Source organism: Daphnia magna, linkage group LG1 (genome assembly GCF_020631705.1).
Source record: "Daphnia magna isolate NIES linkage group LG1, ASM2063170v1.1, whole genome shotgun sequence".
NCBI lineage: Eukaryota > Metazoa > Arthropoda > Branchiopoda > Diplostraca > Daphniidae > Daphnia > Daphnia magna.
In genome coordinates this window covers 8,492,244-8,509,689 of record NC_059182.1, presented here as the reverse complement: position 1 = coordinate 8,509,689, position 17,446 = coordinate 8,492,244, and the positions used below count along the sequence as shown (strand labels likewise).

The 17,446-nt window shown below is 41.1% G+C and overlaps 3 protein-coding genes across 4 annotated transcripts in view; 1 reads left to right on the top strand and 2 right to left on the bottom strand.

Annotated features, from left to right (window-relative positions):
* Nucleotides 1-8,132, bottom strand: part of LOC123470256 (protein turtle-like) — a 40,386-nt gene extending 32,254 nt beyond the window's left edge. The window contains exon 1 of the mRNA XM_045170357.1: nucleotides 7,308-8,132. The gene's annotated coding sequence lies outside the window, so the exon portion shown is untranslated. The remainder of the gene's footprint in view (nucleotides 1-7,307) is intronic.
* A 5,988-nt stretch (nucleotides 8,133-14,120) lies between these two features.
* LOC123466401 (interleukin-1 receptor-associated kinase 4-like) lies at nucleotides 14,121-16,597 on the top strand. Its single transcript, XM_045170011.1, is given in 12 exon segments — nucleotides 14,121-14,345; nucleotides 14,411-14,487; nucleotides 14,490-14,855; nucleotides 14,912-15,051; nucleotides 15,124-15,297; nucleotides 15,360-15,420; nucleotides 15,482-15,576; nucleotides 15,643-15,748; nucleotides 15,830-15,879; nucleotides 15,952-16,014; nucleotides 16,302-16,454; nucleotides 16,509-16,597. Coding segments are annotated over 12 exon segments (1,494 nt in total). The 5' UTR covers nucleotides 14,121-14,187; the 3' UTR covers nucleotides 16,560-16,597.
* LOC116928468 (ubiquitin-60S ribosomal protein L40) lies at nucleotides 16,333-17,374 on the bottom strand. 2 transcript variants are annotated; one of them, XR_006643730.1, is made up of 3 exons: nucleotides 16,902-17,099; nucleotides 16,586-16,837; nucleotides 16,333-16,523 (listed from the first exon to the last, which is right to left on the bottom strand). XR_006643730.1 is itself a non-coding variant. In XM_032935560.2 (3 exons), exons 2-3 carry the CDS (start codon nucleotides 17,089-17,091, stop codon nucleotides 16,641-16,643), a joined length of 387 nt encoding a protein of 128 aa, XP_032791451.1. In that variant the 5' UTR covers nucleotides 17,092-17,099; nucleotides 17,273-17,374; the 3' UTR covers nucleotides 16,583-16,640. The 2 variants fall into 2 exon arrangements, 1 of the variants encoding a protein (XP_032791451.1); XM_032935560.2 differs by lacking the exon at nucleotides 16,333-16,523 and adding an exon at nucleotides 17,273-17,374 and having other exon boundaries at nucleotides 16,583-16,837.
* Nucleotides 17,375-17,446: the final 72 nt, after the last annotated feature.

Here is a 17,446-nt window from a genome sequence, read left to right as displayed (position 1 = left end):
GAGGGACATAAAGATGGATGTGAACACGTCTGCACCAGACAAATGCATTCGAGTTGCATGTCAATTGGTTAAAACATGCCAAGAAATCGTTACGAAATCCTTAGCCGGTTACTCCTCAAGAGCCAAAAGTAAGTCATCCTCATTAGCACACGGCATCGGCTGCAAAGAAAGGTAAAGAAGAAGGAAAAAATAAATAAATGGGGCGGACAAGCAGAAAGACATCAGGGAGGATGTAAGAAAGTTGAGAAAAGCGACGCTTGAGTGATTTTACTACTTGTACAAATAGTACACAAAAAGATAAAAAATAATTCAAATGAGCAACTTTGATCGGAATAAATACCAGAAAAACAAAGTTGTCGGCAATGCAGAAACAACAAAGGACGATTGTCAAACCATCAATTCCAGTGGCTGCGCTCTAGCGACTGCAAAACAGAGCCGCATAACGAACATATATATTGAATTCGTTGTTTCAGATGAAACAATACCACCTCCTTTATTTTGTTAGCACTTTTCCTTTTTCCTTAGTTTTTCAAGATTGGCTTCGGAGACTAGATTGACGTTTGGCATTTAAACGTTCTTTCTTGCTGCTCTCCATAATTATAGTATAGTTCACCTGCTGTTGTTCTCCTTTCATTTACCTCCCCGGTTGCATCCGAGACAGCGGGGGCAGCGTCGGTAAATCTCGCCTAGTTTCGCTTGACGCTATAGATGTAATCGTCACAAGTTGATCTCAAAGTATGCACTACCTCTAAATAGTTGGCACACAATGTTCATCGCGGTCGACATCTGGGCGATTTGGGCGCTAGTAGGTGTGGTTTGTGGCGTGCAATCGATAGACATGGAATCGATAGGAAAAGTAAACAAAAGCAAAGCCCCAACACCTGACGGTTGATAGTTAACTGGTGGTGGGTTATTGGTGGGTTGCGACCGTTGTGGCTACGTGGTTTTGAATCTTCCGAGGCCAATGCCGCTTCATTGACCTTCAGTCAACATTCCAGCCAGCCATTGCAGCGTTCACTCCAACATCAAACCGTTGCAAGGCTTTTATTTTGGATTAAAATAAAAATGATATAAATATGTAATTCTTTTCGGGTGGTATACAAATTTGAAACTGATGCACACCATTCGATCAATAGGAATAATTCGCTCATATGCTATTATTCGAATCGTGTTTAGTGCCCGACTATGTCAATCGTGTGCACAAGATGTTTGAAGGCGAATGGCGTAAAACAAAGCTACCTGCTCGATGACAAAACTCGGAGGAAAGAGTCACTCTCTCCAAATGAAAGTGGATCAATAGCAAAAATCTAAATCTAAAGAATGCTTGACGTACTCCTATCGTCTCGCTGTATCTTTCCACGTATCTGATTATGATCTTTACTACGGAAACGGAAAAAGAAAAACAAACAAACAAAAAAACCCGAAAGGTTGTAACTGAAGACTCTTGAGCTGAGAGTGAAATGATGACCGTTAGGTATTCACAGAAAAAGCGAGTCTACCTCAAGGCGTTTTCCAACTTCAGCCTTTTTCTCTCCTCTCCCTCTCTCTCTGCGTCTCTCTTTTCTCTTCACGTTTCGCAGCTCACCTGCTGTACATATGTAGAGAGGGCACACATTTCCCGCTCTTCATGCAAACGACGTCTACAGGTTCTGCGTGTATGGTATACCTGCGCGCCTTCAGTAATAGGCGTGCTGAACAATTTTTCCCGGCCGTCTGCAGCAGATGCCAGGCCAAAGAAGAAAGAAAAAGAAGACGAAGAAGGAGAAGAAGAAAAGAAAAGGAAGAAGAAGAAGAAGAAAGATTGTAGAGAAGGGCCACGCTGTGCAGACGTGATGGCGTGAAAGGAATGGAATGAAGGGAAGAAAAAGGAATACGAAAATGGGGTTGCAAATCGACCTCTCGTGCTATGGTGTGTGTGTGTGTGTGTGTGTGTGTGTGTGTGTGTGTGTGTGTGTGTACATACAGGCGCTCTTTCATAATGATTATGTGCCACACGCTATAGTGTTATACGGCTGCACCTAGCTTGGCTCACGTCCTCCTTGTGGAATGGAAATGACGTGAGGAGGGAATCAACGAGCCAGGGGAGGTTTTGGGTGGCCGATGGGTCGCGGTTCCTCGGTTTATACGTTGGTGTTATAGCCGCTGGTCACGCCAAAAGACGATTCCAATGCACATGTACAATGTATATGGCGGGCAGAAAAATAAAAATAAATAAATAAAATCAAAAGGCCGGCAGCTGAGAGATGGCTACGTTTATGTGCTGCATATAGTACATGTATACGTATAGATTATCAACAAAGCGAAAAGGTACCTGCTGCCCCCTTTGCACACGATGCGTACAGCACGGTACGCCAGAAAAGTCGACAGAAAAACAACAAATAGAAAAGCAGAAAACAAACAAAAACTGTGAGAAACAAAAAACAAAAACTATATACGTAGCTATATAGGGAAAAGAAGGACAGATACAGAGTAGCTGTTGCCGGAACCGAGGCTCATTTAGAACTGACGGATTGGTAGAGGCGGACACTGCATTTGTTCGCTTGGTCGGTCATTGTTTCTACGCCATAAAAAGCATTGCTTTTGTTCTTTTCTTGATTATTTTCTCCCTGGATTTACCTTTTTTTGTTTTTTTCTCCAGCGAATCAATAATTCAATCAACCTGATTTTGTTTGTCGAAAATGGGTGGTTAGCTGTGGATTCGTGCGTCCGAACCCCCTATGATGTGGGGTTCCCGTTTGGCGTTCACCTGAACCTACGACATCTACCGATGTCACCGCTCACACAATTTGGGAAAACAATTACATTATGGCCTGGATTTCCCTACAATTCCTAGAAGGTGATAAAATTTCCTCTTTTGTAGCCCGTTTTCTCGCCCTCCCTTGATCTTTATAGACGACCAGCATGACAGATATTCGAACGCAGCACCAGCGGCCAGCGCTTGATAATGTGACACACTTTAATGATTTGATATGGTCCTTCACCTGGCCAATTGCTTCACAAAATAAGTTAGAGCACAACAGCTGGCAAGCTTCGATTTTCTTATTGCCCCTCCAGGCCAAAGGCAGTAATTAATTGACAACCACGCTCATTCTGAAACGAACCGCAGCGGATAATCGTCCGTGCCTGCTCATACGAATAATGTCTAGCTATCGTAACCGAACAGGAAGTTCAAGGATGATCACTGCATGTTTGTTTGTTTCTTCTCTCTTTTACGGCATTTCTGACATGCGCATTCGTCATCTGGTGAGCGATTCGGTTTCATTTTGTCGACACAGCAAGCTACCCGAGAATAAAGTAAAAACGAAATCCAACAGACGAACAAAGAAAAGAGAAAAGGTTGGCCAGTTATTTGGACGCTATATGTGCAGTAGACTAAGGAGAAGTCTTCACGATGACGTCGTCGCTATGTTCCGTTGCACTGCGAGAAATAAAAAAGTGACTTTGCCTTGTCCGATCAACTCATCATCGGGCTCATTCGATATGGGAAATCTTCCCTCAGGTAAAATAGCAGAGCTGGCGGACCGCCCGTTGAGTGATGGCTGGTGCTAATGTTATTGGTAGAGAACATGTACCGTTAAACCAACAAACAGAATAATTCATTCTCCGGCTTTACACGCATGCGTGACAGAATGCCGCATTCCTCCACGGTTCTATGTTTTTTTGTTTTTTTTCTGTTGAGAATATAGTCCTGTTGACTTTATTGGTATCGGATATCCTGGCAACGCTTTTCTTATTAACTGTTTTTCTATTACTCTGGCCAGTTCCTCTCACTCTATTTTTCACCGTCACATTTTTGAACTTTAAAGCGAAGGTGAATTTTTCCCCTCCCTAGGTAACGTGTATAACCCCGTTACGTTTCAAAAGGTTTGATGGTCTTGTTTTTTTTTTTTTTTTTTTGAAGATTCGTTTCCCGTATCGGTGGGAAATCTTGTTCAACTGTTGGCTTTTCATCGCGGCTAGACTGTGTCGACCTGACTCGATAGAAAGCATCAGAATTGTGAAACTTGAACTATGATGTCTAGGTGGAAGCGTCCCCCGCCCCCCTTCTCTTTTTTCATTTTCTTTTCTTTTCTCCTGATTTCACCTATGAGTTTAGTATACAACGGTGTAGCCGATCAGGTGTAGGCCGAGGTAGGGTGACCCGACACTTTCTATCCTCTCTCTCTCTCTCTCTCTCTTTATTAGATTTTTTTTTTCTTCCTTTCTATCTCTTCGTTTCTTTTTATTATTTATTTCACTGACCCTCCCACAAAGGGCGCCGTTAAAATGGATGGTCTGGTCGAATAGCTCTGCACACACAAAAACGGAGTCGACGAAGAAGAAGACAAGTGGGCGGAGACGAGAACGATATGTTCGCACTGTGTCCGATAAGTTGGGAGAAGCAAGAAAGTCTTCGAGAGAGAGCTGTTTCAAGCATCCGCCGCTTTAGCGTCCATATGACGGTGGGGAAAAAAAGGGGGGATACGTATTCAAGTTTGTTTTTTAACAGCTGATCGCATAGGGAGAAGTAAGCACACACACGGTGTTGCCAAGACAAAGTCAAACAAAACGAAAATAAAAAGCCTCTTCGTTTAGAAATTGTTTGGTCAATGACTGACCGTCCCATAAATCTGAATATCGAGGCCCTTCCTTTTCGAAGCTTAAAGAAAAACAAAAACAAAAATCCAAATTTGTCCAGCATGACCTTTATTTTGCTTTTGTTCTTTTATTATTAAAAGTATTCTAGCAAATATGAGGATTAGCTGAGGACAAAAGCCAAGGGAAAAGGCGAGCTTCAATTAGAATAAAGGTAAACACCATGTTGTGCGTCTAAAGAATGGCTGGTATCTAAGGATGCGCCACAAGCGTAGAAGTGGATACTGTTATGCGTAGACCAATATTAACATAGATTCCTTTCTCGTCATCATCAGTTTGGTTTTCCTTCTTCTCCGACGTCCAACGCTTCATCTTATATCCATCTTCGATTACAGGATGTCAAAAAAAAAATCTTGCAACTGCATCGTCCTTCTTCGCCTCTCTCAAGAAGAAGAAGGAAATAAAATCTTACGTACAAATGAAACAAAGATGCAATGAAGAAGGGAATGCGATAGTGGTTCGCATTCCATCTAGTCCGTAAGCGCAGAGGACGACGGCGGCGATGGCCAGGTCGCGCGGTTGATTTCTATCGCAGTAGAAACACAACTAGCGGCCGAGGCAAACCAAAAAAACCAAAAACAAAAACGAAATGACTGATGAATTATTAAAGCAGCTTGGCGTAGGTTTATTCTTCCTTCCCAAATCTCTTTTCATCTTTTTTTATTCTTTTTTTCCCCACACACACACACACACACAGACAAGAAGAACAAAAAAAATGAATAATAATATAGAAAACAAAAAAACAAAAAAAGAAGCGAGGAGAATTCACCAGCAAAATGGGAGGTGGCTTAGGCAAGAGATGAAAAGCACCAAGAATAGTAGAAACGTAGAGACCCTCCTAAGAGAAGAATGCCTGCGCTTCTTCCACCAGTTTTGAATGGCTGTCTTACCTCGGGTGTCCCCTTCCCCTCTTCTCTCTCTTTCTCTCTCTCTCTCTCTCTCTCTCTTTCCCTTTTCCTCTCTCCTTTCCTTTCTCTCCGTGTTACCTTCCACCTCTCCCCTTTTTCTTTTTCTTCCTTTTTTTGAGGGTCTATTGCAGTAGAACTCTGCCACTCGGGTTCCGTTCTCTTCTCCCTCTACATCCTACTACACATACATAGATGGACGTTTGCGTAGTAGATGAGTTGCGTGTACGGCAGACGACAAACCAACGGCTCTACCGAGCTGGCCTTCAACATTTCCCTATTTTCCGGGCCAGCACAAACCGCCCTTGTCGTTCCGTCCTCTCTTTCATTTTTCTTTTCAATTTCTTTTTAGTCACCTACTTTATTCAGATGGTTTCGTTCACCTCTGTACCCACCTCCTGCGCGTTTTGCCGACGCGCATACTCACGCAACAATATCGACCTCCACTTCCTTCATCGTTGTTTCTTAGTTTGTTTCTTTTTCTAGTTTCCTTTTTCTTTTCTTTTCTTTTTCGCTTGTTTTCTGGGCCACGATTTTTATTGTACTGTGCATACCTACCTTCGACAACGATTACGACCGAAGCGAGGACGAAAAAGACATAAAATACACCGTACGTTGCAAGGGAATGGTTTTTTTCTTTCGTACAAGCGTCGGCCGCTAAATTCAAACGCCGGAATCGACTGTCGCATAGCGCCCTAAATGTCAGCACTCAGCAGCTTGTGGTTCGAAAACTGAAATATTTTTTTACCTTTGCAAACGGTACGTGCCATGGTGCCAAGCAGTAACACTATTCCTCCGCATTTTATTTTTTTTTTTTTTTTATTTTATTTTGATTCTTTGTTTTCTCTGTTCTTCCAACTTTTTTTTTCCTGTTTCATCGTCTTCCTTTTTCCCCCTTTTTTCTCAGTGTGTATCTCCTGTTTCGTTTTCAACCTGAGACACAGGTCTTCGTCCCGCCCTAAGGCTAACCGCCAAATGTAGACGCCTCACGACTCTTTTGGGGCCTCTTTCTTACCAAGAGGCTTTCCACTTCCCACCTCTTTCTTTCTCTTGTTCGTTCCCCTCTACGCAAACGACGATGAGAAATTAAAAAAATATAAAAAATCCGTGTCGGAATCAAGAAATGCATTACATGTCTGGAACTTAAAAAGAAAAAAAAAAAAATCTGGTTTCTGACTAGGCAATTGACTACCTGGGTACTGAAATTTTGCTTGTGTTGCAGTCAACCAATCACAATTAAGAGCTACACGCGTTACGAGAATAATTACCAGTTAATTGACAGTCGCTGTACCGGAATCGAACGTCAATCAAATCTAGATGGCGGTTCTCGATGCAGAGATCCAATAACAAACAGGTACTAAGAGGGAAGCGATGAAAATATATATATATGGAAGACCCTGATACGAGTATTTTATTGAAAAAGGATTGAGCGGATGGATCGCTACCAGACGATACCAATCGGATTTGTCAGACATAAGAGGGAGGAAAAGAAGTAAACAGACCGGTTGATTCCGTCTAGGTTAAAGAGAGCGTCTGGTTCTCCCTTTTTCTTTTCTTTTTTTGCTTTCATTCAACAACATGCGGAAAAACTTAAAAGAAAAGAAAAAAAAACTAAAAAAACCCAACAAAAGCGAATCACAGAATTGGGCAGGAAACTGCCAATTTGGCTTGCCATCGTGAGAGTTCTCTGCTGATTGTTACTAGTTATCGGTGAAGCAAACACTACTAGACGATGTTTAGCAATTTCATCTCTTTTTTAAGTCTTACCTTTGTCAAAGTGTTCTTTGACCGGGTCGAGTAGTAATCCCTTTAAGGTTTGATGTCAGACGGGGCAAGGTGTTGGTCGGCAGCAACGTGATTTTGGTAAATCGAGATCTTGAGTGGGGGGAGGGGGGGGGGGGGCGCGATGATCAGGAACTAATCACGGCTTGCCAAAGCCAACACACGCTACAGAAACACACACACACAGACGCACAATCACACACATACACACTCACACACAGAGACACACACTCACACAGATACCCAGAGTGCCGTCGAGGACTGTCAACCGGCGTCTTGCTTGTCAATGTTGCGTGTGTAGTGTTGAGCTGGGAGGGATGAAGAAGAAACGGCGATCAATCCTTACCGTCAAACAGGGCGGTTTCTACTGGTCGTCCAACAATTTCTTTTTCGCACCGTTGTCACCGTACACAACACGACAGCATAGCACATCCAGCCACAAAGTCCCAGTCGCTCGACAAACTTGTGTCAACGCGTCACAGTTTCTCTACGCACTCATCAGTGATGTTCGCCCCGTATTTCAGTACGATTTTCATCCGATCGAAGTACGGTCGTTCGTCGGTGGAGAAAATGTCAAACCAGCAACGAAATGCACGGCTATTTCTTTCCTCTGTTTGGGTGTAGCCGAGGTAGGTGTAAGTGAGCGTAAGAGCCAACGTCCGTTAAGGGAGTGAGGGAGGGTGTTGGCCAGCGTGGAACAAGAACAACAGCAGGCGTTCAGAGATCGATCGCATAGGTGAATACGATGAGGAAATAGAGACTGCAACCGTCCGATATGGCGGCTGTTAGGGGACTGACGGTCTAAAGCTCGGGCAAGCCCAGTCCCCACTGTCAGTCCCCATGACACACACACACACACAAGCGTTTCTTCTCTCTCTCTCTTTCTCTCTCCGTTTCTTCCTTTCTCTCTTTCTCTCTTTTTCGGTTTGTACCTCTAAATAGTATTAGAGTATATACGGCCTCTTTCTCCAATCTGCCTATTCTTTTCACCCCCCCCCCTTTCATTTAATACCAAAAAGATTCGCTCTTCTCGATTGCAATAGTTGCCTACGATACGTCGTATCGTGCGAAAGTATATACTAGTCGCACAAAGACCTGCTTTACCTGTACGACCATACTTAAACGACAACATATTGCGTCGTCGTGCCCTACCTAACCCACAATTCCTGTGGCTTAAGGTTGTCTCTTCTATTTTGGTTGGATATGGTCTTTTTTTTTTTTTTTTTTTTTGAACTGCAGCAAATGGCAGTTGTTGCCATAATTTGAAATGTTTGAATGATCTCCCCAGTTCGTGAGTCAACCGTCGTTGGCAGGCGTTTGAATCCGCGGATTGGCGAACCGAAACCATTTCGTTCCGTTTTCCGTTGGCCTTGTTTTTAGGTTCATTCGTAATTGGTCGACTCTTTCCAACAGTTATCCTTTTTTCTTCTTTTCTTAAAGATTGTTTTTTTATTAGACAGCATAAAATATTACCAACTTTCTTCAGAATTTTTTTTTTTTTTTCCCTGTTGGTTTTGACGTAGATTCGATTGCGTACCTTCACTCGTATTGGTATCCCGGTTGCACACTGGGATGCCCATCAAAACCAAGAGGCATAACACACGCAAAAAATAAGGGGCAGGGAGAGGAATAAGACGAGGAAGAGGAGAAAACAAGGAAAACAAAAAAAAAAAAACAAAAACAAAAAACAAAAAGGAAGAGAAACTAGACAAGAAGAAGAGATGAGAGAGAGGTTGCTGGTTGATCAATACCGCCGTTGGAATTCATTTCAGCTCACCATCCGGCTGGCACTCGATGTTGACTGGACACTCGCTACCGGGAATGACTGACGCTTCACGAAAAGAGTCATTACGGGTTGCCAACCAACAAAGGAAGTCATTCTTCATCCACTATGGCTCATTTTTTTAAATTTTTTAATAACAATAATTTCAATATAGGCAAATGTGGCCACCTGCCACCTGGTTATATGACCATAACAAAAAATCCACTTGTGGCTTCCTGATTTTTTTCAATGGCGAAATAAAAAATCAATTGTGACAATCAATCATATCCATATGGTCCCAGGTGTGCAACGCAAACACCAGTTGTGTGCCTTATTCCCGGCGATAAAGTAGCACGACAAATGACTGGGCGGTCCGGCTGGCGACAAATTACAACCGAGGTTTTGGCGCAGAGTGGCTAAACCGGTGTCACTTTTGTCAACACATGCTGTGCTTTAGCCGAGTTGTTGGTGTGCAATAATCATTGATTTATTCAATATACAGTACCCACGCCAGGTATTGGATCACCTCGGTCCAAAAAAGGCGTTTTAACCCGCGCGAGATAGGCCTAACGGTGTCTCGCGCGTGAATTTTTTTTACATACTAAGATTGCTCGTACGAGGTTAATTTTTTTTTATCAGAAAGATAAAGAACTAGTCTTTATCTTTCTGATTTTTAATTTGTAAAAAGTATAGTTGTTGCATGGGAAAAAGGATCATTTTGAAATATTGGATCACCCCCGACATGTGCTGCATTCGTTGTCCCTACCCGCGGCTATGCCGTCGGGAAACTTGATTGTAATTTGGGTCCCTTTTTCACCATTCGACCCTCTCCAATACCCGACGGCATAGCCGCGGGTAGGGACAACGAATGCAACACATGACGGGGGTGATCCAATATTTCAAAATGATCCTTTTCCCCATATAACAACTATACTTTTTACAAATTAAAAATCAGAAAGATAAAGACTAATTCTTTATCTTTCTGATAAAAAAAAATTAACCTCTTACGAGCAATCTTAGTATTTTAAAAAAATTCACGCGCGAGACACCGTTAGGCCTATCTCGCGCGGGTTAAAATGCCGTTTTTGGACCGAGGTGATCCAATACCTGGCGTGGGTACTGTATATACTGTATATACTATGTACATTTTTTTGCTTTGGATCAAGTCCGAATTTGTCAGCCAACTTGAACAGCAGCGTAATAGTACATGACTGTCGCATATTTTGGTTTTTTTTTTGTTGATGATGCCAACACGAGACGATATGTCATCAAAGTCGTCACTCAATAATGAATAAGGAAAATGGAGAAGAGAACTAAATAAGTGCGCTTGTATGGAAAAATGTCATAACTGCCGCATTGATTCTGTACTCAGCTTAGCGTCAGTGAAAACACTGGCGCTGCACAGTTGCTAATCGATTAGCGTGCCTCTGGTCGCTGTCCCGACTCTTATCGCCTATTCGACACCAGACGAACGCAATGAGAACAAGACCAAAATTTTGACACCGCGCGCAGCCCATGTAATAGATCCGAAGTGATAGAGAGAGAGCATCGTGGTTAGGTTGTCCATCGACAACACAATGTTGATGGATGGATGGATTCGAATGCACGTGAAATAGTTTGCAATCACTCTTTATTGATTACTCGTGTCATGAATCCACTCGTTCAAAACGTAGAAAACGTTGCTTTCTGTAAACAAGCCAAAAGGACGAGATGAGTGCACAAATCCTTTGATCTGTTTTGCTTGCTCACTCGTGGCCATTTCAACGTCAGTTCCTTTGACAACACATCCGCTGTCTTAATGCTGCTGTTTGAGAAATTAATTTTGCAAAGTGCCATTGTATTAATGATTGCTATTGCGTCTTCAATTCATGAAGCCACGCCTCTCAACCATGTGAGTAGAAGGTAGACTAGGTGACAGAGGCTTCAAATCACTCGTCATAATCACACATTCGTACGCCTCCAGCATTTCGGATTGCTCTATTTTATTTATTTTTGGCTGCATCGCTCACATCACGAAAGAGACAAATACACCGCCGCCAAGCGAAACAAAAAAAGAAATAATAATAATAGTAATAATAATAATAATAATAATAATTACGTGTAATGAAACGGAAAAGGAACACCAAACTGGGATAGAGAGGAACGAAAAGCGAAAACGCGAGATGGGGGGAATGAGTAGGCGAACGAAGAGAAAAGGAAGAAGACGGTCTCAGCAGCCACGAGAAAATCATCAGCCGTGATATTGAAATCTAAAACACGATTCAAGGCGTTCTCCCGGGAAATTTATCAAGAACATGGCTTTTCTTTTTCCCTACTCTTTGTATTGTAGCCCCTTTTTCTACGACTTATTCTCTTTCTCAATCTGGCTTTTTTTTATTTATTTATTTATTTATTTTTATTTGTTTATTTGTTTTTGTTTTTTATTTTACTTTTTTACAGTAATACTGGAGAAATATTTTGTTTTTCGTAGGCCGCCCCAAGCTTTCTCCAACTCCTTTCCTCCAGCTCTTTGGCTCTTCGTTTCATCTTCCGAGATCCGTTCCATATTTGATACGAATTGGTTGTGAGTGACGTTGGCGTCGCGCCGCATCCCACCGCTCTACGACGCCACCGTTGCAACTTTCTGTCGGTTTCGACTGCCGTCGCCTCCTCCCACGTCCCAGCCTTTTGCCATGTCCCTCCTCTTTTTTGGCTGGCAGATCAATACAGCAACGCAAAACCAGTAGCGTTAGTCCGATAAAGCATGGAGCAAGCTCGCCATACTCTTGGCAAGGGTGTAAAACTGCTGCAGGCCGTCCCCATTAGCTATGCACAAAACCCCTGAAATGGTGCGACAAGTCTCTTTATCGACTTGCTCTCCTTTTCACGGCTTTCTTCTCGCGCTATCTAGCTCATTGAGGCACATTGGAACACTGCTGTACCTGTGGTTCAACAAAACAAAAAACTCGAGTTTTAAAACTAAAAATAAATACTAAAAAACAAAAAAACACAAAAACACAAAAGAAACCAAACAAGTAATCATCTTTGGTGTTCGATATCAACTTAGAAATGACCAAATGATGAAATGCTTGCCATTGTTAACCAAGCTGTTGACTTGGCCGCTCTGTGTACAGTGTCCAGTGTATTGCAAGTAATTGCGTGATTCATCTTGCGAAACCTACTCTTTGCTAGATGAACGTCTCTTTTGAAGTCGTCGAGTAGTAGATCTGTCTGACACTAATGGTAAGTTACATTCCTTACGTCCGTGTCTCTCCTCCTAGATACGAGTATTGATTCGCCAAAGTCGGATCCCACGCAACCCCGTCATCAGAATGCACTGCTCTATGCTTATGAGATTAGTTGGATCTACACCACTAATAAAACTGTTTCCAAGGTAGTTTATAGATGGCGCGATCACCAGTGCGTTATACTCTCCAAAACTGAATACATTTTACGGTAGATTGGTCGCCTTCTAAAATTTACGCGTCATAATTTCATATGTAGCCTATATGCAACGATTTCTGAGTAGAATTCGTATTTCTAATTGTCTATTGCATTTTCCTAAAATAGTATATACCTCTGCAGTCTTATTGTCGAAGAAGAGGCCAACAAAACTCCGGATAGAAAATCGGGACCCAAATAGCTTTCATTCGTGAATGCCGACCAAATTCTGCCAACACTTCGCGTTCACAGTTTCGATTTTTCATCCGCATCACAGACAGTCGTTACGTACTGCACTAATTATGCAGTTCAATATGCATGGAAATATGCGATTCCTCAACAAGGTTTCAAAATGAATTTCTCCCATCTTGCAACCGTTTGCGACCAGCACGCGGACCAAGAAACGTGTCATTCAGAAATAAATATCCGATGGAATGATACGTTTTATCATTGGGCAATATCAAAGCAGCACAGTAATCTCTTGTGAAACTTAGCGAAAACTAGTTTTCTGTGCTAATGTCACGAACCATTCGTTACCTGTTCATTTTTTTCTAAAGCGTTAGTCGTTAGGTCTACCATATCGGCTTTAAAAAAGTATGCAGCGTAATTACAAACTATTAGAATGATTCAAATTTTTCAAGTGCCAGCGACATTTGTAATCTTGAAGTGATAATTTAATTTAACATTAGTTGCTGTAAAATCCGCATTAACCGTTGGTTTCTGGAAGAATGCTCCGCTCTGAGAAACTTTAGTCTCAGGTTCAATTTCTTTTCCAGAGTTTAATATCTTATCGTTTAATTATTGCCAGTTGGTTTGATTGGTTCGACAGGAGACTAAAGACAAGTTGAAACTATACAATAAGTTTCCCAAAGATTTTCTTAAAGCCTATACAGCTTAAAAGCTTCTATTAGAAGGAGCCTTGCAAGACTGCTCATATTCGATATTGCCAATTGGTCCTAGACGCCTTTTAATTGAGCAATTTGACTTTTCCGCCTTTTGCCTGAAAAGTTTATTTGCTTCCTACGTCCCGGGATGGTCCGCCCCCAACAGGGCTAAGTTTATAGTTCTTCAGAATTATATTTTTCAGTTACATATAGTGCTGTGATCAACACATCACAGGTAGACAATTAATGTAAAACCGGTAAAACCATTATTAGCCTCAATAAATCCACAGCAACAAAAAAGGTGTTTCTTTCTTTTTTCAAGCTTTTACTTTTCTTACCAGTCTTTCTTTTCAAATGGATTTCGGTTTCGTTTTTAAATGGCCTCTTTTACCTTCCATCTTAAACCCAATTTCCAGATACCCATTCGCAAATCGAATATTTCATTGAATTTGCAGGGGGGTTCTAAGCGCGGTGCTCAACTTGCCACAAGCTACAGTGTATCATAGTGGTAACCAACACTGGTAATGGATGGAAAAATTATTTTTAAAATTGCCTCTCATTTAAACATCGATGTGAAACTGTAGGATTGGGACGAAAATCCTTCACGCTTATATATTGTTATGAGTTATGACGTTCTTGTCGTCATGTCCAAACTCGGCAAAGAACGACATGGAAGGATGGGGGCCTAAGTGTTGTCAGCGTCACCTAGTAGTAGCAGTCGAAAATATTTTTGTAAATATTGGCAAACCCCAAGCGCTGTAATTAAACAAACCTGCATGAACGAAAAAAAAAAGGGAATATGAATCCAGAATTGGAAATTCGCAAAATGCCGATCCAGGCGAGATCACGACTTTCTTCTATGTTAGATGTTAACAACAGTTGGAAAATCTTAATGGGAGCTATCCCTAAATCCGCTGAAAACGGAGAAACAAAGAAATATTCGTCGGAAGATGTCAGGTAAATAAACACTACCATAGTTCTTGAAAAACACAGAGATAAAAATGATTCCAGATTTGTGCTAGGTTGGTTGAGAATGAAGCTAAGCGACAAATTAAGCCTGCTTTTGAGATTCTTATTGATGAATGGGGAACCAGTGGCAAAAAAGGCCAACTATTCAAGAGCTTATTCAGCTACTGGTCAAGTTAGAATTATATCAAGCTGCAGATTACCTATCTGAGGATCTTCTTGACGATGGTCCGCTGGAAAGGCCTGCCAATGGTCCATCAGCAATTGTACCCGCCAACATTGCAGACATAAATTTCGCTCAAACCAACACATATGATTTAACTGATCAAACAGTATTGGAGGCTACAAATGAACGACTAAGATATTTTCAACAGAAAGAGATTTCTCGACAGACCCTGTTTGAAGATTTTGACACTTCATTGCCACACTTATCCTATACTGATCTAGAATACTTGACTAACAACTTTGATCAGAATCCAGTTTCCAATGGTCGAAAGCTAGGTAATGCTTTTTAAGCTTTCACATGAAGTTGAAAATGTTAATGTTCTATCTCTTAGGTGCTGGTGCATTTGGCACAGTGTTTCTTGGTATGCTACAAGAAAATCACCATTTAGACAGTAAAGGTATTCAGATCTATCAAAAAATGAAATTGCCTATTCAAAGTAAAGTAGCTGTAAAAAGACTCCACAATCAGAAGGTACACCAAGCTTTATGGACTAAAAAGTAGTACATGAAAATGGTTTTAACTTCTTGTTTTGACCAACTTAAGGCAGATGTAGATATTGACATAAACCGTCTTTTCCGTACTGAAGTTGAAACAATGTCGCAGTTTGCACATGAAAACTTACTGGCCCTACTTGCCTACTCTGCAGATGGACCAGACTGCTGTCTTGTTTATCCTTTTATTCCCAATGGTTCATTAGAAGCACGATTAGCTTGCGAGGTATTCGCCATGAAAATGCAATACAATTGAACCAAAAGTTCTAATTTCAACGCACGTTGTAGGGAGGAACTTCTCCATTGCAGTGGAATCAAAGACTTGACGTCGCACATGGTGTTGCAAAAGGTTTTATTTGTTTGTAGCAATGCTCTTTGAAATTCAATGACTAATGTGACAGATATTTCAGCGCTAATTTATTTGCACACGGGAAGAACTCAACCGCTTGTTCATCGAGACGTTAAAAGTGCCAACATTCTCCTTGATCATGACATGAAAGCAAAAGTACCAAATTTGAATCAGAATTTTTAGCGAAAAAGCTTTCCAAGAGCTTTTTTTTTTCATTTTCAGCTAGGAGATTTTGGACTTATCCGAATCGGCGCTACTGGACGAGGTTCCAAAAGTATAGCATTCACGTCGAACGTTCTAGGAACTTCAGCGTATATGGCTCCAGAAGGTGTTTTAAATTCATTTTTAGGTGTAGTTCATAAATTTAAATTTTCAGTGCCTTTATTGTGCTTCTGTTTCTTTGCCAAAGCTTTCCGGGGTGATATTTCGGTGAAACTTGATACCTTCAGCTTCGGAGTGGTAAGATTGTTAATCTAAAAGAAAAACAAAAACAAAAAACGTTCTTTGTTGACATCTATATCCAATCTGTAGATCATCTTGGAATTACTGACTGGTCTTCCACCTTATGATGAAGAACGAGATGGCAATGACTTGGTAAGTGAATACTTGGCGAAGAAAAAAGCTCTTCACATTAGTTTTCCGTCAATGCGTATTTAATTTTTTTCGTTGAGTAGGAACCTTATGACATTTTTCATCCATAGAGAATGCAAACTAATAGGGAGTCAATTACACTACTATTTAGTTGTAATTTAATATAGAACTTTGCTATCGTGAGTTATTTGTCTATCGTGACTGAGTGAAATAAGATAGTATTTCTTTTTAAGTATAAGTTAAAATTTCCAACTTCAAGTATTTTTAAAGTAATGAAGTTTTCTCTGTAGATTTCACATGTTGATTCGGCTCTGGATGACATCAACTTTATTCATTTATTAGACCCTAAGATAGTTCCATTGCCAGAGAACATGGCTTCAACTTTGCACTCTATAGCGTTATCTTGCATTCAAGAAAAGAAACGAAGGCCATTCATGACGCAAGTAAGTAACAATAAACTGTTGTCTGTAGATGTATACCCTCACATTTTGTTTTAGGTATATTCCGAACTTCTGCAAATTGATCAGACTGCACTTATTTCCCTTTGAAAACGAAAATTCTGTCAATAAAATACCATTGAAAATTTTGTATTTCATTTTCATTTCCAAGCAAGATGCCCGAGAATACACTTATTTCAGCTTCTTTTTGGGGCGCAAATTGTTAGTATGACCACACTTCGACTTGCGGCAGTTGGTTGCCCTGGGATGAAGACGAGCGTAGCACTTGCGACAAATCATTTTGTCACAGTTGTATTTCTGTGCCAAGATACGGAGTGAGGGCTCAATAACACCACCCCGTAGACGCAATACCAAGTGAAGCGTAGACTCTTAAAACACACAAAAAAATTAGGTTACTCTTGACAGACAAAACAAAAGCAATAACTGCCTTACCTTTCTGAATGTTGTAATCAGATAAAGTGCGTCCGTCTTCCAGCTGTTTACCAGCAAAAATCAAACGTTGCTGGTCGGGAGGAATACCTTCCTTGTCTTGGATTTTCGCCTTAACATTTTCGATGGTATCAGAAGGCTCAACCTCAAGGGTGATGGTCTTACCCGTCAATGTCTTAACGAAAATCTGCATCTTGTTGCCTAGAAAATTAATGCCAATAAGGAACGACTTATTTCCAATGAAGCCAACTTGTAAATAAAATCTTTTAAACTCAATCACGAATGACTTAAACCAGCAATGATATCTCAAATAAGCAAGTCTTAACACTTAATTTACTACAGGAATTGAGAGAGAAAAATACACATGCTCTTACCCTGACACGCTGCAGACGTGAGAAAAGGATGACTTGTACAGGTTTTGAGAGAAAGATGGCTGCCGGCCCAAACGGAAACTGATCAGTGCTGCCGTGATGTCACTAAGATATCACAATTTAAAAAAGATATAAAAAAATTCATTTTATATGAATTGTTTTTAGGTTTAAATTCTT

Coding starts and splice junctions, on each gene's coding strand:
- LOC116928468 (XM_032935560.2), bottom strand. CDS start 17,091: ATGCAGATTTTCGTTAAGACATTGACGGGTAAGACCATCACCCTTGAG. Junction 16,838..16,901: donor TGATTACAACATTCAGAAAG/GTAAGGCAGTTA, acceptor GTGTGTTTTAAG/AGTCTACGCTTCACTTGGTA.